This window comes from Cajanus cajan, chromosome 2, assembly GCF_000230855.2.
Source record: "Cajanus cajan strain Asha chromosome 2, NIPB_CcT2T_4, whole genome shotgun sequence".
Lineage (NCBI taxonomy): Eukaryota > Viridiplantae > Streptophyta > Magnoliopsida > Fabales > Fabaceae > Cajanus > Cajanus cajan.
Genome location: NC_138518.1, coordinates 19,046,792 through 19,072,952, shown reverse-complemented (window position 1 = coordinate 19,072,952; position 26,161 = coordinate 19,046,792). Strand labels below are relative to the sequence as shown.

At 35.7% G+C, this 26,161-nt stretch overlaps 1 protein-coding gene and 1 pseudogene across 2 annotated transcripts; both read right to left on the bottom strand.

The window, feature by feature from the left end:
- Nucleotides 1-1,324: 1,324 nt before the first annotated feature.
- Nucleotides 1,325-2,086, bottom strand: LOC145954802 (secreted RxLR effector protein 161-like). Its single transcript, XM_083069489.1, has one exon. It carries the CDS (start codon nucleotides 2,084-2,086, stop codon nucleotides 1,325-1,327), a length of 762 nt encoding a protein of 253 aa, XP_082925615.1.
- Nucleotides 2,087-8,456: 6,370 nt separating this feature from the next.
- LOC109794935 (DEAD-box ATP-dependent RNA helicase 35-like) lies at nucleotides 8,457-24,461 on the bottom strand (annotated as a pseudogene). Its single transcript, XR_014431361.1, has 5 exons — nucleotides 24,318-24,461; nucleotides 23,889-24,066; nucleotides 19,562-19,568; nucleotides 18,293-18,682; nucleotides 8,457-9,709 (listed from the first exon to the last, which is right to left on the bottom strand). The product of XR_014431361.1 is annotated as a DEAD-box ATP-dependent RNA helicase 35-like (transcript).
- Between the last annotated feature and the right edge of the window lie 1,700 nt (nucleotides 24,462-26,161).

Below are 26,161 nucleotides of genomic sequence, written 5' to 3'. Positions count from 1 at the left end.
AATAGTAGTGATAAAGAGTGGATAAGGAAGAGAAACATTAACCCGCAAAGCCTTATTCATACGAATCCTAATCAGATGAGCCCAGCTAAACTCCCGGCCAGTTATTAGAGCCCATATCAAGATTAAGTCTTCCTCAGTTGCCTGTGCAAGGTTAGTGGTACGGGGAAGCAATACCCGAACAATTATATAGTGCATGATGCGATAATCAAATTTTATGGATCCAGCCAATAAACGTCCAGACATGTCAGCATCATCCACACAAATCATACTATGGGCATTGGGATGGGAATATTCTGGTTTCCATGTATCAGGAATTGTTCCCTCAAACAGTGTACCCTGATCACTTAATTTTGATAGATTACATAACAAAGACTGATCTATTACTATTGGAATTTTCTTAACCTCATTGTGAATAACCCCATTCCTGATTTCCAAATTACTGTAAAAGACCCCGACTAATTCTGGATAAACAGGGTTCTTCAGAGACATAAAATTCAGCAAACTAGAATTTTTAAAAATTGTATAACACTCAAATGAATCATCCTCAAAAAAATCTATACTTATATACTTGGGATCAACAATATTGTGCTCTGAAAATAACTGGAAGTACCTATCTCGTTGTTCATCCATGGAGAACAGAGAGAGAGCGCGTCCAGAGTACGGAATTGGATTCGTAGGAGCAGGGGAGTCTTCAGAGGGATTCCGTCGTTGGCGTCTGGCGGTGGTTGAACGGGATGACGAACCCTTATGGAATTTTAATGATTCCGCCATTGAATGAATGTTTTGAAAAATAGAATCGGTAGAAGTGAAGAGAATTGAGAATGATGAAGAACGCAAGAAACGAGACTTGATTCTGATAAAAGAAGAGAAAGATATGATGATTTGAAGTTTGTTGGGGTTTTGACAGAAGAGAGAAAAGGTGAGACCTTTGAGCTGCGCGGAGTGAGAGAGAGAGAAAGGGTTTTGAATTTTAAGTGCAGACGTCGTGTAATTGATTACATATATATGGTAATCGATTACACGTTTTCTAGATTCGTGCATTTTGTTTCTGGTAATCGATTACATTTCATGGTAATTGATTACTCTTTTTCCCATATAAGTGCAAACACATTCTGGTAATCGATTACATTGTATTGTAATCGATTACAAGTTTTTAAAGAACGAGCAAATAGCCTCTAGTAATCAATTACGTAATCCTGTAATTGATTACAATAGCTCAAAATTTTGAAATTTTTTTTTAAAAAAAAATTCATTCCCTTGGTAATCGATTACTATCTCTGGTAATCGATTACTAACCGTAAAATTGTGTCCTTTTAATATAGTTTCAAAAGTTAATGTGAGAGGAGTATAGAATCCCCAATTCTTGTCTAATTGAAAAGAAGTTTTCTTTTGGTAAGGGCTTTGTGAATATATCAGCTAATTGATTATTTGTTTCAACAAATTCTAGAACACAATCTCCTTTTTGAACATGATCCCTAAGAAAATGATGTCTTATCTCAATGTGTTTGGTTCTAGAATGAAGAACTAGATTCTTAGATATATTGATAGCACTAGTATTATCACACTTAATTGGAATATGATCTATAGATAAACCAAAATCAAATAGTTGTTGTTTCATCCATAGAATTTGTACACAACAGCTTCCAGTATCAATATATTCTGCTTCAGTAGTTGATAAAGCAACATTATTTTGCTTTTTACTATGCCATGATACTAAAGCAGATCCAATAAAGTGACATGTTCCACTAGTGCTCTTTCTGTCAGTTTTGCATCCGGCAAAATCAGAATCAGAGTAGCCTACTATATTGAAAGGCATGTTTTTAAGATACCATAAACCTAGATTGATAGTGCCTAATAGATATCTCATTATTATTTTCACAGCACTCAAATGAGAATCTTTAGGATTAGATTGATATCTTGCACATAAACATACACTAAACATAATATCAAGTCTACTTGCAGATAAATAGAGAAGGGATCCAATCATACCTCTATATTTCTTTATGTCTATGGATTTTCCATCTTCATCTTTGTCTAGGTAGAAAGCAATGCTCATTGGTGTTGCCATTGGTTTGGCATTCTCCATTCCAAATCTTTTGAGCAAATCCTTACAGTATTTGTTTTGATTTATAAAAATTCCATTTTTAGTTTGCCTTATTTGTAGTCCAAGGAAAAAATTTAATTCTCCCATCATGGACATTTCAAATTTACTTTGCATATCATTTGAAAATTCTTTGCACAAGTAGTCATTAGTAGCTCCAAAAATAATATCATCAACATAGATTTATACTAAAAGGATGTCATTCATTTTTCTTTTCATAAAAAGTGTAGTATCAACTTTTCCCCTTATAAATTCTTTTTCCAGAAGAAATTTACTTAGTCTTTCATACCATGCCCTAGGAGTTTGTTTTAATCCATATAAAGCCTTTTTCAACTTAAAGACATGGTTTGAAAATTTCGAGTTTTCAAAACCGGGGGTTGTTCTACATAAACTTCTTCTTGAATATAACCATTTTAAAAAGCACTTTTAACATCCATTTGGTATAGTTTGAAGTCCATTATTGATGCATAGGCAAGTAACATTCTAATGGCTTATAGTCTTGCTACAGGTGCATATGTTTCTTCATAATCTATACCTTCTTCTTGATTATATCCTTTAGCTACTAATCTAGCTTTGTTTCTTATGACTATACCATGTTCATCAAGTTTGTCTCTAAAAATCCATTTTGTTCCTATAATTTGATGATTAATAGGTCTATTAACCAGTTTCCATACTTGATTTCTCTCAAATTGATTTAATTCTTCTTGCATAGCATTAATCCAATGTTCATCATTTAAAACTTCATCAATATTTTTAACTTCTATCTCAAAAACAAAAGACATATTATTGCATGCTTATTTTAGAGAGTTTCTAGTAGTTACCCATTTTGTTATATCTCCAATGATATTTTGATATTCTCCACTCTCTTTGAGGATTCATGTTGGGTTGATCTTCTCGTATTATCAAATCCTCAGTTTCTTCATCTTTCTTTTCCTTTTGAATTTGCTCATTAATGTGAGTATCTTCAAACCTTTCTACAATTTCATCAATAATATCCTTTCTTGGACAAATAAGGTTAATTTCATCAAATACAACATGTATTGATTCCTCAATAGTCATGGTTCTTTTGTTGTATATTCTATATGATTTGCTATTTAGAGAGTATCTAAGAAATATCCACTCATCTGATTTAGTATCAAATTTTCCTAAGTTATCTTTTCCATTATTAAGTACAAAACATTTGCATCCAAAAATATGAAAATGTGATATATTAGGTTTTCTTTCATTGAATAACTCATAAGGAGTTTTCTTTAGAATATGTCTAATTAAGGCTCTATTCATAGTATAGCATGTAGTGTTAACAGCTTCTGCCCAAAAATATTTAGGAAATTTTGAATCATTTAGCATTGTTCTTTTTAATTCTTCTAAAGATATATTCTTCCTTTCTACTACTCTGTTTTGTTGAGAAGTTCTAGGAGCAAAAAAGTTATGTTCAATTCCATTTTCTTCACAAAATAAATCAAAATCTTTATTTTCAAACTCTTTTCCATGATCACTTCTTATGGAGACAATTTTAAGGTTTTTCTTGTTTTGAATTAGTTTAGCAAATTTTCTAAACACACAAAAATTATCACTTTTATGAGCAAGAAATAAGATCCAAGTATATCTAGAGAAATCATCCACTAATACAAGACCATAGTAACTTCCACCAAAGCTCATAGTTCTAGATGGTCCAAACAAGTCCATATGTAAAAGTTCTAAGGGTCTAGAGGGTGTGACTATGTTCTTTGGTTTAAAAGATACTTTAACTTGTTTTCCCTTTTGACATGCATTACATAGTTTATTTTTCTCAAATTTAATCTTTGGTAATCCTATTACTAAATCTTTTGAGATTAATTTATTTAAGTGTTCCATGTTTATGTGAGCTATTCTTTTATGCCATAGCCATGATTCATCTTTTTAACTCATGAGGCATTGAGAATTATTAGAATTATTTTTTAATTTTATTTTATATACATTGTTAACTCTAAATCGTATTATCTTAACATTTTTATCATTCTTGTGTTTAATTAGACATTTTTGTGAGTCAAAGGACACTGAAAAACCTTTATCACAAAGTTGGCTAACACTTAATAAACTATGTTTAAGTACATCCACAAGTAAGACATTTTCTATGGAGGTTGAGAAATTTGTACCAATTTTTCCGATGCCAAGTATTTTTAATTTGTTGTTATCTCCATAGGTTACATGTCCACTTCTCTTAGGAGTAAGGTCAATGAATTTTGAAGCATCTCCTGTCATGTGCTTGGAACATCCACTATCAATGTACCAAGTTTGATTTTTGGAATCCTTCAAGACAAAGAAAGGATTGATTTAGATACCCAAGTTTTCTTTGGGTCCTTATTGTTAGTATTAACAGAAGAACCTTTTGGAATCCAAACTAAATTCTTGAGATTGTTAAAATTATTTCTAATATAGCATATTGATGAATTATGACCTTTCTTACCATAGTAAAAACAAGTTGTGAATGGAAAACTAGTGACTTGTGAGGATATGAAGAAATTTTTGTATTTCTTTTTGTAGTTTTTGAGGATTATATCATAATCCTGCCTTATCGAATACACATCTTTGTTTTCCTAATATTATGTCTAAGTTATTTCTTCCCCCTGTAAATTGTGCAAGAATGTTTCTTAGATTACTAATTTCTTCTTTAAATTTGTTGCAAGTTGAACATGAATGATTTGTTTTATTAGTTTCTAACTTAGTTTTGATCTCTTGTTTTTCATTTTTAGAATTAATTATCTTAATTTCAGTTTTGAGATTATCTAATTCATTATTTAATTTTGAAATCTCGTTTTCTAAATTTGAAATTGTTTTCTTATATGATGACACTAATTTTGCAAGTTTAAATGATTCTTTATGTAAATCATTGAATGCATCTTGAAGTTCATCAAATGAGATTGAAATATCATTGTTAGAAGATGTTACCTCTTCTTCGCTTTCGTAGTCTTTGGCCATAAGTCCCAAATTTACAACTTCATTTTCAGAGTCACTTGTAGAATCCATGTCATTTTCTTCCCAAGTGATATAGGCTTTCTTCCCTTTCTTTTCTTTGAAATTTTTCTTGTTAGATTTTTCCATCTTTCTTTTATAGATTGGACATTCTAATCTCAAATGTCCTGGTTGATTACATTCATAGCATTTTGGAGTTGAAGAAGAGTCTTCTCCTTTTCTCTTATTGTTGAAGTTGGATCTTTTTCAGTTTCCTTTGTTTCTGAGGAATTTGTTGAATCTCTTTATAAAGAGGTTGAAATCCTCATCATCCTCTAAATCATCTTCCTCAATATTGTCTTCTTTCTCATCTTCTTCTTGAATAAATGATGATGTTTTGAGTGTTATCCCTTTCTTTCTTTTATCACTTTCCTCATATTGATTTAGTCTCATTAGTTCCATTTCATGTTCTTGAAGTTTTTCGAATAGTGAGGCAAGAGACATGGTTGTCAGATCTTTTGATGTGCAGTCACTTTCGGTTGCCATTCCCTACTCAAACATCTCAAAACTTTGTTAATAAGATCTTCATTAGGAAACACTTTTCCTAGAGAAGCAAGATGATTGATTATGTGTAAATCTCTTTTGCATGTCTTGAATACTTTCATTTTGATTCATTCTAAATAATTCATATTCATGGATGAGAGGGTTTCTCCTAGATCTCTTAACATCATTTGTGCCTTCATGTGTTATTTCTAATATGTCCCACATTTCTTTTGCATTTTTACAATTTGAAATTCTAAAGTATTCATCTATTCCTAATGCAGAAGTAATTATATTTTTAGCTTTCAAATTATATTGAACTTTTCTTCTATCATCATCACTCCATTAATCTTTGGGTAAATCTTTTATTTCATGACCTACTACAATAGTGGGAATGAAATGACCATTTTCAATAACATCCCATATGTTTAAATCTATGGCTTCTATAAAAGTTTACATCTTAGATTTCCAATAATGATACCCTTCACCATTGAATATAGGAGGTCTATTAATACAGTTTCCTTCAGGAAATAAAAAATTCGATGAGGCCATTTCAATTCTTGAGGCTTTTAAGCCTTATACAAGAAACCTGCTCTTGATACCACTTATTAGTCAAGTAACCTCGTATAACTTAAGAGGTGGGTGAATTAAGTTATCTAATTTTTCTTCCTTTATGAGTTTTTTTAGAAATTCTTTCTTATTAATTCAATATCATAAACAAATTGTATGTAATGATGCAAAAACTTCACAATCACAATTAAAAGTATAGGGAAAGAGAATTGCAAACTTGATTTTATATTGGTTCGGTCAACTTTGCCTACATCCAGTCCTCAAGTCTCCCACTTGAGATTTCCACTATTCTTGTAACTCTTACAAGACTTAAATTCTCCAACACCTTGGAATTCTTTTTCCTTGTGTTGAGAATCACAAACCAACAAGGAGAACAACACTTTCTCCTTTACAGATCAATAGATGAAGTGAATAAAGTAGAACAACTCTCTTTTGAAGAGTGGATTTTACACTTTGTTTATCTAGTAGAACTCTTTAGATAATTTTGCAAATGACTTTGGCCAATTGATTTTTAAAGAGAATTTTCACAATTGAGTTCGTAACCTTCCTCTGAAAAATTATAGGTATTTATAGACAATTGTTTCTTAGGTTATGTCTTTTCATGAAGAGTTGTAACTTTCTATAATTTTTCAGAAAATAGGCTATGGTAATCGATTACAAGACTTGGTAATCGATTACAATGGTTTAAGTTCAAAATGTTTGAAACGTTGTATAATTTAAATTCAAATTTTGAAGTTTCATCTTCTGGTAATCAATTACAAGAACCGGTAATCGATTACCAGAGCACGTTTAACATTTCAATTTTGAACAGAGAAGTTTTCATCCTCTGGTAATCGATTACATGTCCGGGTAATCGATTACTAGACTGATAATACCAAAATTAGCTTTTTGAAAACTTAAGATATAGAAAGTTTCTATTTTTCAGTTAAAAATATTTTTGTTTAATCTTTTGAATACTCTTTTACTTTCTTTTCAAACAACTTATTTTTATATTCAAAAAGATTAAGTTTAGGTTTTCTTGAAATCCTTATTTTAATGGCCAAGTAATCTTATGCAATATTTCTAAAGATTTCTTTTTACATATATAACTAGGTTGACAAGACTTATCTAGTTAATACTTTGAGATTTTGTTTCTTGATCAACTTGCTTTAACTTGACCTCTTATCTTCTACAATACTTTGGCATCATCAAAACGTTATGCAGATGTTCTTCCACAAAAGAGATGAATACATTTTAAACTGCTGATCAAGAATCACAGATATTTTCATAATAAGGAAACAACTGTAGCAAAAGACAACACTACATATTTAAGTATATGTGTTCATGCACATGTGTTTGAATTGGTATGGCTATGAAACCAGACAAACCATCTACAGAAGTATCTCCTTCAAGCTCACAGGTGCTTTGGCATTTAGGACAGTGAGCCTCGTCATTTGACAAGGCACTGGATTTGTTTGGGAGAGACCACATCCACTCAGATGGGACCATGAAAGACATCCAGAATCTTGACTCCGAACATGCATGACCATCTGAATCTGCCTAATCAAAAGATTATGATATCAAATATAAACAAGAGGCATATATCTTCTAAACAGATAAAAGTTTGGTAATCAAACAAGGAAAATAGGGGAACTTTGAAAGCTAAAAACATTAACACACCTTTCTATGCTGCTGCTGGCTATTAATATTAAATTTCACACAAGTGTCAGGTATAGGGTGGCGGAACTTCATCTTTGATAGGTGCAAATGACCCATGCCATACAAGTTATAATCAACCTAATACAACAAAACAAAGCTTATAAATCTACAAACATAAGACAAAACTAGGCAAAAATGAGCTAGACAATTTTGCATTTAGGTTATAAGGCTGTAAAGTAAGAGAACATTGATGAACAAACACATTTAACAGATCAGTTCACATAAGAAGCCATAGTAAATGGAAATAAACCAATTGAACAATGGCAGAAAAAATGACATACAATAATACATATGAAAGTACATACCCAGAAAACATTCGCTACGTTCTGAATCATTCTTCTTTTGTCAGAACCGGAGTTATTACAGTAACTAGCCCTTAATAATCTACCGGAAGTAACAATAAAGAAATGCTAATCAAATTCTTGCTACGTGAACATATATTATTAAAATAGTTGTGAATCAAATTCTTGCTACGTGAACATATATTATTAAAATAGTTGTCTTCAAAGAAAATTGGTACACAGGAGTAATGAAAGTCATCAGAATTCATGGTACAAAATTTAAAAGTTACAGATATAAAACATAACCTAATAGTGTTCAAAGAAATTTGGTACACAAAAGATGTCATTCAAATTTCCCCTCTGTAACCTCCAGACCCAAAATAATCTTTTCTATTATTTGCAATTGCCATGCTCTTCTGATGTTCTAATTTGGGACAATCACGGATTCGATGACCAAGCCCACCACAATATGCACATCCCTTGACCCCACTTATGTCCGTGATTTCTTCATTATCTTCCATTGGATCATTCAACTCAGCCAAAACTGGGGGAATCCTTTGTTTTGCTTCTTGCAAGAGATGTTTCAAATCAAGTAATGTTGTCTCACTTTGATTCTTGTTTATAAATGTTGTTGCTATACCAGTCTTGCCACATCTTCCAGTTCGTCCAATCCTATGGACATAATTTTCAATTTCAGCAGGCATGTCATAATTAATGACATGCTGAATATCAGGAAAATCCAAACCTTTGGATGCAACATCAGTTGCTACCAACACATCTTTCTTTCCGGCCTTAAAGGCTGCAATGACATACTCTCTCTCTTCCTGATCCTTGCCTCCATGAATGGCCACTGCTTCCACTCCTTTCAACAGAAGGTATTCATGGATATCATCCACGTCAGCCTTGTTCTCACAGAATATCAGAACAGGGGGTGGGGTTTTCTGAAGGCACTCAAGGAGGTAAACTATCTTTGCCTCTTGCTTAACATACTCTACCTCCTGAATTACATCAAGATTTGCTGCCCCTGCACGTCCTACATTGACAATAATAGGTTTCACCAAAGCACTTCTGGCAAAGTTCTGAATTTTGGTTGGCATAGTGGCAGAAAATAGAAGAGTCTGCCTTTGAGCTTTGAAATGATCAAAAACTTCCCTTATGTCATCTTCAAATCCCAAATCTACCAATCGATCAGCCTCATCAAGTGTTAAATACCTGCAATTATCAAGATTCATTTTCTTCTTGGCCAACATATCCTTCAACCTTCCAGGAGTGGCAATAACAATATGAACACCCCTCTTCACAATCTCGAGCTGTGATCTCATATCCACTCCACCAATGCAAAGCAAAGGCCTGAGCTCTGGATATCCAGCTTCCTTTAAAGGTATCAAGAATTGTTCAACCACTTCATAAGTCTGCCTAGCCAGTTCCCTCGACAGAAAAATAATCAAACCAAATGGACCTTCTCCAGGAACAATAGGCATCATAATCTCCTCTTGCATTGCCACCATGATCATAGGAAGCACAAATACCAGAGTTTTTCCGGAGCTCGTGAAAGCAATCCTAATCATATCCCTCCCAGATAAGATAATGATGGAAGAGCATGGGCTAAAGGCCCAACTACTAGAGCTATGGCCAGGAGATTACTTGAAGACTTGTCTGCTTCAGAGCTTAGTGGGCTCATTGGGCTTGGTGGGCCTAGGGTGTTTCTCACTTGGACTTTAATTGATTGAACACCATGTTTCATTACATTTTCTTAGCATAGGAAGTTACTTTGATTTTGGTCTTGTATTTTGACCATAGACTAGGGTTTTTACTTTTGGGCTTATATTTGGGCTTCATGGGCTTTGGGCTTTTGATACCCAATATTAGGCTCATTCTTCTTCTTGTAATTTTTCCTATTCATTGTATTTCTTTGACCAATGTATTTCAGTCATTGGATTAGGTTTATTTGAAGTACACATTAATAGGTGCATTAGGATTCATTCTTATGTCATTTAAAAGTAATTTGATTTGAATTTGAGTCACATGGATTGCATGGTAAGGATCCGTCCATGTGAGCTCTAAATTCACATCAAATAACTTCCAAATTACATTAGGATGAAGGTACCATCCGGATTAGTCATTTGGCTAGCCAAAGTTTGAATTTCAAATTCAAATTTGAAATTCAAACTTGGCGCCAACTAGCTTACACGGATTGGCGCCACTTAACCTAATTTTTCCCACCTATAAATGTGTAACTCTTACCTTGTATTTGCACTTTTGAATATATTGAATTTCTGATTGCATTTTTAGCAATTCTTCAAGAGTCACCGAGTTTAGAGAGAGAGCAAGAGAGTGCCTTCAAACACCATAGGAGTTCCTTAATTCCTTCTCTTTGAAGTGAGCAATCCTTTTCTCTTTAAGCTTGGATGCTTCCATCCAAGGCTTTGCCTCAATCCATCCGTGCATCTTCATCCTCCTTTGGTTCATCATTTCGGTTTCAATTTCCTTGAAGGAGATCCGAGCTTAAGGAGATGCTAAGGAGAGGTTCTATCATCACTTCTCCCACCTTCTCCATCAATTTTGGTATCAAGAGCAAGGTCTTCAAGGAGATAAGTTGCTTCAACTTTTGTGTCCGTGTCTTGTGTTGTTTGTGTACTCTTGTTTGTCTTCTTGAGTTTTCATTTCGGATCTATTTGTTTTGAAGAAAATTTGTTCCATAGATCCATTGTTTGATTGTTCTTGATTTCTTTCACAATCAACATGTTTAGGACCTATTAGCTTGTGCTTATTTTTTGTTTTTCTTTGAGTCTCTCCATTCTTGTATGTGTCCGTGATTGGACTTCATGCATTGCATTAGATTTTGGTTTTGAATCTATGTTTTGTCTTAGAGTTTGTTTTTAGTCCTTATATGTTTAAGAATTCCTTGAATAGCATGTTGACCTAATTTATCTTTGAGTGCATTGTTCATCTTTTTGCTCTCGGTTTGCTTTCTTTTGTGCCTACCTATATGTGATTTTTCTTTTGCCTTCTTGAGTTCATAATTTGCTATTAGTTCTAGCAAATTTCTTTAGAGTTAGGTTTCCTTTGTGTACTTAAGTTTTCAAATCACTTTCCATTGAAAATTCTTAAGAAAATTTGTGTTACTTAAAATCTCAAGTGTTCAATCCTACTTCTAGTGCACTAATTCTTGTGGATTCCAATTTAAAAAAAAAAAAGGAGTAAAGAGGCTGAAAACAGAGAAAAATACAGAGCCTATTGTTCAAAAGTTCAAAAGAAAAGAGTACAAAAAGAATCCAAAACAAAACCTAAAAACTAGTGCACTAGTTTCATCATTTTTCACTTGATTTTTGACTAACTTGTAGTCTCGGTTTCTATAGCTTGGAATCTTGAAAAATTTGAAAACAAAAGGCAAATACCTTCTCTGGAATCTTAACTTTAATTTGGAAAAAGAAAGAATAAAAAAAAATATAGATAAAGCAATTTAAAGAGAAAAAGCCGAGAGGTGTTCAATTACAAAAATCTACTTGATTCCTTAGCTTGTTTTGACTACTATTTGGTTTATACTTATCCAATTGCTTTCAAATTTTTTATGTGTTGTTAATCTACTCTAGTACCTATCTAGGAACCTTCCTAATTGAGTGCTAGCCTTCTTTGGAGTCTTAATTTTCAATTTTACTTGTTGAACATCTTTGAGTCTTGTCATATACACATATTACTCTTTACTTTTGGTATAAGCTTTTCAAATTGTGCTTTTATTGCTTGTCTTGTTTTCTTTCCTTAAAATTCCTATGCTGGAAGTGGCCTCAAATCCTTGCTTAAGGATCAAGAATTGACTCAACAAAGAGTAGGAAAAGTGTTGGACACTTAGACTACAAATTTGACCTAATTTAGTGACCTAACTTTTCCTAAACTTCCTTCACTTGAATAACCATTCCTTTCACCTTGTGAGCAGCCTCCATTAACCACTTTTGTTGTGTTCATTGTGCAGGTCCAGGAGCATCTTATTTCAAGGGTTAGTGGCGGATTAAAACACTTGAACAAGTGTTAGAAAAGTTGAACAACAAATCCGTCACTAATTGGGTCACAAAAGCCGCCATTATTTGCTTTCTAGTTTAGTTTAATTTTTTGTCAATTCTCTTGTATTTTTAAACCAATTTGTAAAGCTTGGAGGGAGTATTAAGAAGCTGGTCAGGTATATCTAACTCCTTGGTAGCCTACTCACGTGTAGTACTAGTGGAAGTGGCTTGGAAATTTCATATGTTTCAAGCTTCCACTTAGGGTTATCCGACTAGTTGCTTACCTTGCTTCTTTTAAGTTTCTTATCTCTATTTGTGTTTACTTTGCTGCCCTAATTCTTCTAGAATTGTGTAGTTTAATTGCTCACGCTTAGTTTAGTTTCAAAAACAAACAAATTTGTGAAAAAAAAGCATACAAAATTTTTGTGAAAAGTTTTGGGGAATCAAAGATACCACAAAGGAGTTTAGTGATTTCCACTTGAAAAGGCTTGGTTATTAAGTGGCTCTTAGTAGCTCACCTTCCTTGATAGTGCAACTTGTACACTTAGACTTCCAAGTGCTATTTTTGTTCCTAGAAAATTACAAAAACATTTTATATCTTTTGCATAGCATATTAAATTCTTATTGCTTAATCATGAGTCATATTTCTCAAAGTAGTAGTGACTTTAAAACTCCTAAAAGTTTTAGAAGAATTGTCAAGGAGGTTGAAGCACTAAAACTTTGGAAGCAAGAAGAGGTACTTCAAAAAGAAAAAGAAAAGATTAAAAGAGAAGTACAACTTATTGCTTTAGAGGAAGAGATACAAAAGATTAAGCAACAAGAAGAAAAACTTTTGAAAAAAATCAATAAAAATAAAAGTCAAAAAAGTTCTTCAAGGAGCTCAACCAAGAGTTCCAATGACTCTCAAAGCCAAGAGAATGATGGTAGTTTGAATATGGATGCATACTACCAACCTAAACCTAGGAGAGTCATGAAAGAACCCAAAGTGAGGGAATCAAGGGTTGATCTCCCTTACTTTCATGGAAAAGAAAATGTGGATGCCTTCTTAGATTGGAAGATGAAAGTGGAGCAAATCTTCACTTGTCATCAAGTAGGTGAGGAAAGAAAGGTTCCCTTGGCCACCCTAGCTTTCCAAGGACAAGCTATGTATTGGTGGACATCCTTGGAGAGAGAGAGAAGACTTCACAATGACCCTCCAATCACTTATTGGAATGAGTTGAGGAGTGCTATGAGAAGAAGGCACATACCTTCTTATTATAGTAGGGAGCTTATGGATAAGCTCCAAAGACTCCAACAAAAGAACATGAGTGTGGAGGAGTATAGACAAAAAATGGAGTTGTATCTCATGAGGGATGGGATTAGGGAAGAAGAAAGATTGACCATTGCTAGATTTTTGAGTGGTCTAAATTTTGATATTAGAGATAGAGTTGAGTTACTCCCTTATAGGGACCTTGATGATTTGGTCCAACTTTGTATAAGGGTGGAACAACAAAATTTAAGAAAAAGTTCTTTCAAAGGAAAAACTCAATCTAGCTCTTATATTAAGAAAGACTACAAGAGGGAGGGTCAATATGATTCCTCTAAAAAATTTAGCAAGGGTCTAGAAAAAGAAAAAGAAAATGAAAAAGAGAAAAATAAAAATGTTGTCACTTCTAGTAGTAAGACTAGTGACATTAAATGCTTTAAATGTCTTGGGAGAGGCCATATAGCTTCTCAATGCCCCACTAAAAAGATAATGATTTTGAAAGGGCAAGACATTTATAGTAGTGTTGATGAATCTAGTTCTACCACTTCAAGTGATAGTGAAACTAGTGAGGAAGACCATCAAATTGAAAGTGCATATCCTTATGATGGTCAACTTCTTATGATTAGAAGGCTTCTAGGAAGCCAACCTCATGAGTCTCACCTTTCACAAAGAGAGAATATTTTTCATACAAGGTGTAAAATTTTTGATAATGCTTGTTCTCTGATTGTGGATAGTGGGTCTTGTTGCAATTGTTGTAGTACAAGGTTGGTTGAGAAGCTTGGTCTTACTACTATTCCCCATCCGAAACCATATCAACTTCATTGGATTAATGAAGATGGGGATATCAATGTAAATAAACAAGTGAAAGTCAAGTTTTCTATTGGTAACTATGAAGATCAAGTGGTTTGTGACATAGTTCCAATGGAAGCTTGCCATATTTTGTTGGGAAGGCCATGGCAATTTGACAAGAAAACCATGCATAATGGCCTTACCAATGAAATTACTTTCACCCATAAAGAAAAGAAATTTGTACTTCATCCTTTGTCTCCTTCACAAGTGATAAAGGATCAAGTACAAATGAAAATGAAAAGAGAAGAAGAAAAAAAAACTTGATTAAAAAAAAAGAAGAAGCATAAAGCTTCAAAGGAGAAGAAGGAAGAGAAACCTCTTCCAATAGAAGGAATTCAACAAGAAACTTTACAACAAACCCTAATTGTTGAAAAGCCTTTTTATCTTCTTCTTTGTAGAGGTATGCTTAAGTGTCATAATTTAAGTCTTGAGCCTAGTTCTTTACCTCTTGAAGTTTCTCAATTATTAAAAGAATTTGATGATATATTCCCTAGTGAAGGTCCAAAGGGCCTTCCTCCTTTTAGGCGTATAGAACATCAAATTGATTTTGTGTCTGGGGCTAGTCTACCCAATAGACCAGCCTATAGGACGAATCCTCAAGAAACTAAGGAGATAGAGAACCAAGTCCAAGAGTTATTGGATAAGGGGTGGGTGCAAAAGAGTTTGAGTCCCTGTGATGTGCTTGTATTGTTAGTTCCCAAGAAAGATGGAAAATGGAGAATGTGTTGTGATTGTAGGGCCATTAACAATATCACAATCAAGTATAGGCACCCAATCCCTAGACTTGATGATATGCTTGATGAATTACATGGTGCTACCATATTTTCTAAAATTGATCTTAAGAGTGGTTATCACCAAATAAGACTCAAAGAGGGTGATGAGTGGAAAACTGCTTTTAAAACCAAATTTGGATTATATGAGTGGCTAGTTATGCCTTTTGGTTTAACTAATGCACCAAGTACATTCATGAGGCTTATGAATCATGTCTTGAGAGAGTGTATAGGTAAATTTGTTGTTGTTTATTTTGATGATATCTTAATCTATAGTAGGTCTCAAGATGATCACTTAGGACATCTTAGAGAAGTTTTGATGATCCATAGGAAAAACCACTTATTTGCAAATCTTGAAAAATGTACTTTTTGTATGGATCATGTGGTTTTTCTAGGGTTCATTGTAAGCAAAGATGGGGTTCGTGTGGACCCCGAGAAAATCAAAGCCATTCAAGAGTGGCCCAAGCCTAAAAATGTTAGTGAAGTTAGGAGTTTTCATGGACTAGCAAGTTTTTATAGAAGATTTGTGCCTAACTTCTCTAACATTGCTTCACCCTTGAATGAGCTTGTTAAAAAAGATATTTTATTTGAATGGACTTCAAAGCATGACCAAGCATTTCAACTTCTTAAGGATCAACTTACTAATGCACCCATACTAGCTCTACCAAATTTTGAAAAGACTTTTGAGCTAGAATGTGATGCATCAGGAGTTGACATAGGGGCTGTGTTATTGCAAGGAGGACACCCCATTGCATATTTTAGTGAAAAACTAAAAGGTGCCTCCCTCAATTACCCCACCTATGACAAGGAGTTATATGCCTTGGTTAGGGCTTTACAAACTTGGGAACACTATCTAGTGTCCAAAGAGTTTGTCATCCATAGTGACCATGAGTCACTTAAATATTTAAGAGGTCAAGGTAAGTTAAATAAGAGGCATGCCAAATGGTTAGAATTCCTTGAACAATTTCCATATATTATTAAATTCAAGAAAGGAAAATCAAATATTGTAGCTGATGCTTTATCTAGAAGGCATACTTTGCTTGTGTCTCTAGGTACACAAATTCTTGGATTTGATAATATTAGGGAGTTGTATGAGGGAGATCTTGAGTTTGGTGATAATTATGAAAAATTCCAACAAAAAGCTTTTGATGGTTTCTATATGGCTGAGGGGTATTTGACAAAGAAGGAAGGTTATGTATACCCCAAGGATCCATTAGGAAACTATTAATTAAAGAGAGTCATGAAGGTGGGCTTATGGGGCACTTTGGTGTTGATAAAACCCTTAGTTTGCTAAAAGAAAAATTTTATTAGCCCCATATGCGAAAGGATGTCCAAAAGCATTGTTTTAGATGTTTGGCTTGTTTACAAGCCAAGTCTAAAGTGATGCCTCATGGTACATACACACCTTTACCTGTTGCTTCTTCCCCTTGGGTAGATATTAGCATGGATTTTGTGCTAGGTTTACCTAGAACCCAAAGGGGAATGGATTCTATCTTTGTGGTTGTGGACCGTTTCAGTAAAATGGCTCATTTTATTCCATGCCACAAAGTAGATGATGCAAGCAACATTGCAAAACTCTTCTTTAGAGATGTGGTTAAACTCCATGGACTTCCTAGGACAATAGTTTCAGATAGAGATACTAAGTTCCTAAGCCACTTTTGGCGAGTCTTATGGTCAAGGCTAGGAACCAAACTCCTTTTTTCAACTACTTGTCATCCTCAAACAGATGGCCAAACTGAGGTAGTGAATAGATCTCTGTCTACTATGCTTAGGGCAGTCCTAAAGGGCAATCACAAATCTTGGGATGAGTATTTGCCTCACATTGAATTTTCCTACAATAGGGTAGTTCACAAAACTACCAATATTTCTCCTTTTGAAGCTGTGTATGGGTTTAATCCTTTGACTCCTTTAGACTTGATACCTCTTCCTAATGTTAAACATTTCATTCATAAGGAAGGGGCTTCAAGAGCTGAGTTTGTTAAAAAAATTCATGAAAGGATTAAAACTCATATCCAACTTCAAAATGAGAAGTATGCTCAACAAGGAAGTAAAGGCAAGAAACCTATGATCTTCGAGGAAGGTGATTGGGTTTGACTTCATTTAAGAAAAGAACGTTTTCCAAAAAAGAGGAAGTCCAAACTCAGTCCTAGAGGAGATGGTCCCTTTCAGGTCTTACAGCGTATCAATGATAATGCTTATAGACTTGATTTACCCTCTGATTATGAAGTAAGCCCTACTTTTAATGTTAGTGATCTCAAACCTTTTATAGGTGCTAGTGATGATGAGGAAGAGTCTTCAGATTCGAGGATGAATCCTTCTCAAGAGGGAGGGAATGATCGAAGAGCATGGGCTAAAGGCCCAACCACTAGAGCTATGGCCAGGAGATTACTTGAAGACTTGTCTGCTTCAGAGCTTAGTGGGCCTATTGGGCTTGGTGGGCCTAGGGTGCTTCTCACTTGGACTTTAATTTATTGAACACCATGTTTCATTACATTTTCTTAGCATAGGAAGTTACTTTGATTTTGGTCTTGTATTTTGACCATAGACTAGGGTTTTTACTTTTGGGCTTATATTTGGGCTTCATGGGCTTTGGGCTTTTGATACCCAATATTAGGCTCATTCTTCTTCTTGTAATTTTTCCTATTCATTGTATTTCTTTGACCAATGTATTTCGGTCATTAGATGAGGTTTATTTGAAGTATACATTAATAGGTGCATTAGGATTCATTCTTATGTCATTTAGAAGTAATTTGATTTGAATTTGAGTCACATAATTGCATGGTAAGGATCCGGCCATGTGAGCTCTAAATTCACATCAAATAACTTCCAAATTACATTAGGATGAAGGTACCATCCGGATTAGTCATTTGACTTGCCAAAGTTTGAATTTCAAATTCAAATTTGAAATTCAAACTTGGCGCCAACTAGCTTACACGGATTGGCGCCACTTAACCTAATTTTTCCCACCTATAAATGTGTAACTCTTACCTTGTATTTGCACTTTTGAATATATTGAATTTCTGATTGCATTTTCAGCAATTCTTCAAGAGTCACCGAGTTTAGAAAGAGAGCAAGAGAGTGCCTTCAAACACCATAGGAGTTCCTTAATTCCTTCTCTTTGAAGTGAGCAATCCTTTGCTCTTTAAGCTTGGATGCTTCCATCCAAGGCTTTGCCTCAATCCATCCATGCATCTTTATCCTCCTTTGGTTCATCATTTCGGTTTCAATTTCCTTGAAGGAGATCCGAGCTTAAGGAGAAGCTAAGGAGAGGTTCTATCATCACTTCTCCCACCTTCTCCATCAGATAACAGGAAGGCCCTGCACCTGAATGGGCGTTGGTTGTACAATCCCCTTAGCTTTCAACTTCTTCAAAACTGGCTGTGGAAACCTCATATCCTTAAAATTCTTAATCGGGGGCGGGATATCCACACCATCAACTATTATATGCCACTATTTGCGGATCAAATCACATTCCTTCTTAGATATCCTTCTCACATGCAAAGGCGGCTTCCACCCTGTAAGCAAAGGATTTGTATAAGTGATCCCCTTGGCCAATTCGCGGACAGACATGAGCGTTTTTCTATCTGACAAGTTTTCAATCATCTCTTTCTCCTGTTGAACAATCTGCTCCGTGACACTGATCTCAGGCTGTTCCCGTTTCAACTACGACGCTTTAACCAGAAGACTGGGTTTAGTTTCTGTAAGGATTGATGGCCCAATCCTTCTTACTGATACCAAAAGGGCTGAAGATGTGGTTACTCTGCAAGGCCCAACTGATACCACATCAATGCAAGAGGGAAGGCCAGCTAGGAATATTCGCCTACCACAGCACCTAGCAGATTTTGTTGTGACACGTCCCACTGCACGTGAGAAGGGGAAAACCGTTAAGGGGAAATGATTGGCAGCAAGGGAATCTTTATTGTTATTTTCCTTTTGTCTTTTTCCTTGTGTAAGGCCGTTGGGCCAATGGAATGCATGATATATAGCATTATTGTTAATGAAAAGGGGACAATTGCCAAGTATTATTCACTTTTCTCTCTGATATTCTGTACCTTTCTTTCTGTGCATCTTTTTCTATTAATTCTCTCTGCCAGTACCTTTCAATTGGTGCTTTCCATTGTTCTTACTCCCTCCATGGCAGCTTCTTCTCAAACTGACGAATTTTCCAAGCTCAGTAGACAGCTTGAACAAATTTTTTTAGCCCAAGCCAATTTTGCAAATACCCTCCATGATATTTCAGAACCCACTTCTTACCTTGAATCAAAAACCTCCATCTCACCTCCTCCACCTTCTTCCCCACGACCCATTAAATTTGACCTACCCACATTTGATGGATCTGATGCCTTAGGATGGATCTTCAAGGTGACTCAGTTTTTTGAGTACCACCAAACACCTGCTGAGCAACGTATTCAGATCTCTTCCTTTTATCTTGCTGGCCTTGCCTTAGCATGGTTCCAATGGATGTTTAACAATGGCCTTCTCACCTCTTGGGAAGCCTTCCTTAGAGCTTTGGAGCTGCGTTTTGCACCTTCTAAATTTGAAGATCCCATAGCTTCTCTCTGCAAGCTTACACAGACCCACAACCTCCATGATTACCTCTCTGAATTTGAAGCACTTGCAAACCGCATCTCTGATCTTCCTCCTAGCTTCTACCTCAGTTGCTTCATTTCTGGCCTTAAACCACATTTGCGCCAAGAGGTGATGGCTCTCCAACCTTCCAACTTACCTCAAGCCATAGCTCTCGCCAAATTACAGGACGACAAAACCAGCTCCTCCTTCACCTCCACAAATCGCTTCATACGCCCACCACCGCCACCAACGTCACCACAACCTTCCTCACCCAAACCTCTTCCACCCCTCTTACCCACACCACCCACCAAACCCCCAATCAAACGTCTTACCGAGGCCGAGATGCAGGCTCGAAGGGACAAGAATTTGTGCTTCAACTGTGACGAGAGGTACTCCCGAGGTCACCGTTGCAAACCTCAATTTTTGCTCCTTACCACCTTCGATACTGATGACCCAATTTCAGAACCTCCACTGTTTTCTGATGATTCGGTAGAACCCTCGGAACCCGAGGCTGGCCTCATTAGTCTCCACGCTTTTTCGGGTCAGTGGACACCTCGCACCTTCCGGATTACAGGGGCAATTAAGGGGTATAAGGTTCAGATCTTGGTGGATAGTGGAGCAACCCACAACTTTATCCAGACTAGAGTGGCTCATTTTCTTCAACTGGCAATGGAACCGACTGCAAGCCCACTTAAGGTCATGGTTGGCAATGGTGATTTTTTACCATGCTCCACTTTTTGTCCTCAGGTATCTCTTTCCTTGGCCCAGCATCAATTCCCTGTTGATTTATATCCATTGCAATTATCTGGTACTGATGTGGTTTTGGGAGTTCATTGGTTATCTATGGTGAGCCCATTTGTAATGGACTATAATGGTCCTTTCATGAGGTTTATGTGGGAAAATTCCTTAGTTGAATTGCAGGGAGACCAAGGCCCGGTTCCATCTCCTATTTCGACCCAACAACTCCAGAAACTTCAAGATACACATAGGTTAGAGGCTTTATTCCAATTAACCCTCGAGCCTTCCCTTTCCCACACACCTACTACTGATCCTAACCATACTACTACTATCCCTTCTTCCACTGAGCAATCCCTACAAAACTTAATCTCTAAGTTTTCTTCCCTTTTTTCCACTCCTACCGCTCTTCCCCCTTCCAGACCCACAGATCATGCTATCAAACTCCACCCAAATTCTACCCCTGTCTCCATCAGACCATACTGATACCCCCACTATCAAAAACAAGAGATCGAGCTTCAAGTTCAAAAAATGCTTGAATCTGGATTCATTACCCCTAGCCAGAGCCCTTTTTCCTCCCTTGTTCTTCTCGTTAAAAAGAAAGATGGAACCTGGCGTTTCTGTGTTGACTATAGGGCTCTCAACTCCATTACCATCAAGGATAAGTTTCCTATCCCTACAGTTGATGAACTCCTTGATGAACTTGGTACTGCTACTTGGTTTTCCAAATTGGACCTTCTTTCAGGTTTTCATCAAATTTTGATGCTCCCTGCTGACTCTCACAAGACCGCGTTTCGCACACACAATGGTCATTTTGAATTCCATGTAATGCCCTTTGGACTGTGCAACGCACCCTCCACATTTCAGGCAACGATGAATGAATTGTTCCGCCCATTCTTACGTAAATTCATCATCGTCTTCTTTGATGATATATTGGTGTACAACCCCACATTGGATTCACATATCACGCACCTCACTACTGCGTTTGACTTACTGCTCTCAAACCATTTTAAATTGAAGGGCAGCAAGTGTCTCATTGGCAAGAACTTTATACAATACTTGGGCCATATTGTTTCCTATCAGAAAGTGCAACCTGACCTTGAGAAATTAGATGTTGTTCGTCATTGGCCAGTTCCAAACTCTGTTAAATCTCTTCGTGGTTTTCTCAGACTCACCGGGTTTTATAGAAAGTTCATAAAGGGGTACTCTTCTATTGCAGCACCACTTACAGACCTTCTTAAGAAGGATGTCTTCTGTTGGAATGCGAAAGCTCAGCTAGCTTACCAAAATCTCAAAGATGTTTTGCTGCAAGGCCCTGTCCTGGCCATTCCACAATTTAATTGCACTTTTGTTGTCCAAACTGATGCATCCGGTGCAGGAATGGGTGCTGTCTTGTCTCAGAATGGCCACCCCATTGCTTACTTTAGCAAGCAATTCTGCCCCAAATTGCGTAATTCCTCCACTTACATTCGTGAGCTTTGTGCCATCACCTCCGCCATTCAAAAGTGGCGCCAATATTTGCTGGGCCATCACTTCATTATTCAGACGGATCAGCAATCAATCAAGGAACTCATGCATCAAACAGTGTTAACCCCTGAACAGCAAAAATACCTTTTCAAGTTGCTTGGATATGATTTTGAAATTCAGTATAAGCCGGGGAAATCGAACACAGCTGCTGATTCTCTCTCCCGCATGGCCACAGATGAGTGCTCATTCCTTGTTCTTTCCATTCCTCATTTGGATTTTATGGACGCTCTTAAACTGTCCCTTGCTTCTAATGAGGAATACCAGGATCTGAGGACACAGATAACTGCTTCCCCATCTGATTACCCAGATTACTCGATTCATTCAGATTTTATCATCTTTAAGGAACGGCTTTGGCTACCATCTTCATGCCCCTTTATTCCTTTATTACTCCATGAATTTCACTCATCTCCAATTGCGGGTCATACAGGTGTCGCACGCACCCTTGGCCGGCTTCAAGCCAGTTTCTTTTGGAAGACAATACGCAAGGATGTCCAGAATTATGTAGCATGCTGCTCTATTTTCCAACAGACTAAAATTCCTACCCAACGCACTCCGGGACTACTACATCCAATTCCACCTCCTTCTCGTTGTTGGGAGGACCTTTCACTTGATTTTATTGTGGGACTTCCCCCTTACAAGGGGTTTACCACCATCCTTGTTGTGGTGGATCGTTTTTCAAAAGGTGCGCATTTTGGCATGCTTCCCCGCTCATTTACTGCAGTGAGTGTTGCTGAACTCTTTGTTAACTTGGTGTGTAAACATCATGGTCTGCCCAAGAGCCTCATTTCTGACAGAGACCCGATCTTTCTCAGTAACTTTTGGAGAGAATTATTCAGATTGAGTGGTACTAAGCTCCGCATGTCAACGGCGTACCATCCTCAAACGGACGGCCAAACCGAAGTCGCAAACAAGGTTCTTCAGCAGTACTTGCGATGTTTCGTCCACCACAAACCATCCCAATGGGGTAAGTTCTTGCCATGGGTTGAGTGGAGCTTCAACACCTCCCTCAACTCTTCCACTGGTTTTACTCCCTTCCAAATCATGTATGGTTTCCCTCCTCCTAGCATTCCAAGTTTCCTCACTGAGAACACCAGCAATGCTGCTGTCCAATACGAGCTCTCTTCTCGTGAAAAGATATTAAGGAAACTGCATTCCAATCTTTCCAAAGCACAGGCAGCCATGAAGCTTTGGGCAGATAATTCACGCCGTGACCTCCACTTTGACATTGGGGACTGGGTTTACGTGCGTCTCAGACCACGACGCCAAGTTTCGGTTACTGGTTCGACATCTGGTAAACTCCAAAAACGATTTTTTGGACCCTTCAAAGTCTCTAGCAGGGTTGGTGATGTCGCTTATGAACTGGAATTACCAGCAACAGCCAAAATTCACAACGTGTTCCACGTGAGTTTGCTCCGTCCTCACAAGGGACCTCTTCCTTCCTCTCCTCTACCCCTTCCACCTGATATTTTTGATCATGAACCAGTTTTGGAACCAGCTGCAATTATTGATTGGAAATGGGACTCTTCTGATGATTCCCGTATTCTGGTTCTGGTCCAGTGGCAAGGCATCCCCCTTGAGCAAGCTACATGGGAACCTTGGTCAAGTCTCAAAGCCCAATTTCACCTTGAGGACAAGGTGCTGCTTGAACCGGGAGGAGATGTAAGGATTGATGGCCCAATCCTTCTTACTGATACCAAAAGGGCTGAAGATGTGGTTACTCTGCAAGGCCCAACTGATACCACATCAATGCAAGAGGGAAGGCCAGCTAGGAATATTCGCCTACCACAGCACCTAGCAGATTTTGTTGTGACACGTCCCACTGCACGTGAGAAGGGGAAAACCGTTAAGGGGAAATGATTGGCAGCAAGGGAATCTTTATTGTTATTTTCCTTTTGTCTTTTTCCTTGTGTAAGGCCGTTGGGCCAATGGAATGCATGATATATAGCATTCTTGTTAATGAAAAGGGGACAATTGCCAAGTATTATTCACTTTTCTCTCTGATATTCTGTACATTTTTTTCTGTGCATCTTTTTCTATTCATTCTCTCTGCCAGTACCTTTCAGTTTCTGCCACTCTGAGTTTCTCCAAATCATCATCAGCGGCAGTAGAGGCCTTCCCTTTGCGTTGGAGAATCTTCTGAGCTTCCATAGCCCGACGCTTGGCCACAGGCACATACTCCTCATAATCATCTTTTTCTTCCATTTTGCTGCCAATTCGACCTCAAAATAACAGTACTTCACTACTTCTGGTCCTAATTTCAGTTCAAATAAAAACAAAAACCGAATATAAGCAACGAAATTAGACAACAAATTGATTCGAAAGCATAGCCGCTAAACCTAATATAGCTGCATCAAAGTAAACAACTAAATCTCACGTAAGTAACGAAAATTAATAGGCACTCCTACAATAACTTGACACAGCAAATAAAAAAGAAGAGAGATGCATCTTCAGAGTTTATAAACACCGAGATATGAAAGTAAAGAAAATGCCAAGAGTAGATACCTGCAAGGTGTTGAGCTTCTACGCGCCGCGCCGATCAGAAAAGAAATCGAAAAGAACTGCGAAACTCAAGCTTACTATGGTTCGTTTCGGTTTCGCCGACTCTACTTGCTTCCGCTGTCGCTTTCTTATAAAACTTCCATCATTTTAAATTTATGTTGGTATTATAGTATATATAATTATTGGTTAAATTATGTTTTAGTTTTTTATTTATTTTTAAAATTTAATTTAATTTCACTATTTTTAAAAGATTTAATTTATTTTTTAATATTTAAAATATGTTTAATATTATCATTTTTATCTAAATTGACACTAATTACAGTAATAATATTTATATAAAAAAATGATATTAAACACTTTTTAAAAATTAGAACATTTAAATTTAATATTTTAAAATTAGTAAAGATCAAATTAAATAACAATTTATTTAATATTTTTTTCAAAATAAGTTTAGATTTTCTTTTACTTACCTTAACAAGATCAATGACAACAAATTAAATAGGTAGAATTAAAAAATGATCACAAAATGATTGAATTAACTAATAAAATAAATAATTAAATAGATAAAAGAAAATTTAAATCTATCTAAAATAAATATTAGATAAATTTTTGTTCAATTTAGTCCTTTTACTTATGAAATGTTCAATATGATCTTATTATTTTTAAATGATTTAATTTGATTCTCTAATTTTCAAGTGATATTCAATATTATTTTTTTATCTGATTTCATTAAGATTATTGGTGTCAATTTAAACAAAAGAATAACATTGAATATTTTTTTAAAATTAGAAGATTAAATTAAATAATTTAAAAATTGTAGGTCAGGAGTTTGTATATTTTCATAGTCAATAAACCTAACTGAGAGACTATTTCTCTTATTTGTCATTATGGTTGTTTGTGGCGTTGTTATGGTTGTTCTAGAAGAACCAAAATTGAGATGTGTTTTCCATTCAGTACCTTGGTTTCTTCTAAACTCAAATATTTGAGGTGGAAGGAAAGGATTTGTATTGATCATATATCTAGGTAATATCTGATCATTTATTCTTCCTATAAAGGTGATGTCTAAATGGAGGTTGTTTCCATCGAAGTTTTCTCCGACACCCCTTGTTTGTATTTCTAAATTTATATTTTGTATGAAATCAAAAAGATTCATTGTAAAGTTTGGGACAATGTATATATGAGACACAGGTTGATTCAAGTCAACTTCTATTATCTCTATTGTTGCTTGAGAATTATTATCTTTGAACCTTTAGTCAAATAAGACAAGGAAAGCTTTTGCTCCAACAAAATATCTTGTTAGAGTTCTAATACCTATAGTGATTAGTCATGAGAGACATAACTTGATCTCTAGCCTTTGTCTTAATATTTTTTTACACATACAAAAGATATTTATTAATAACCATAGATATATATTTTTGTAGTAACAACTATATTGGTATGAAGCATATAGTGTTGAAAACAATGATTAATCTTCATTGACAATCGTGATTGTATATAAAATAAGATATTCTCCTTCCAACATAGTTATTTTATATCTTAAGTCAAAATTAAAATCTTGAACCACTTGATAAAGGAACACAAGTTATTAACACTTGTGCCAACTAATCTTAATACTATAAATATATGTTGACATCAAAAGTTCATAAAAAAATAAAAAATAAATATAAATATAAATTGAATCTTAAAATTCCTCTAAAAAAATTGAATCTTAAAATTAAATAGAGAACTTCAAAATATAATTTAACAATAATTCTATATATATATATATATATATATATATATGTTAACTAAATGTAAATATTCACATTGATTTTTTTTATGATTTTATTGTATTTAAATAAATTTTT

Coding starts and splice junctions, on each gene's coding strand:
- LOC145954802 (XM_083069489.1), bottom strand. CDS start 2,086: ATGGAGAATGCCAAACCAATGGCAACACCAATGAGCATTGCTTTCTAC.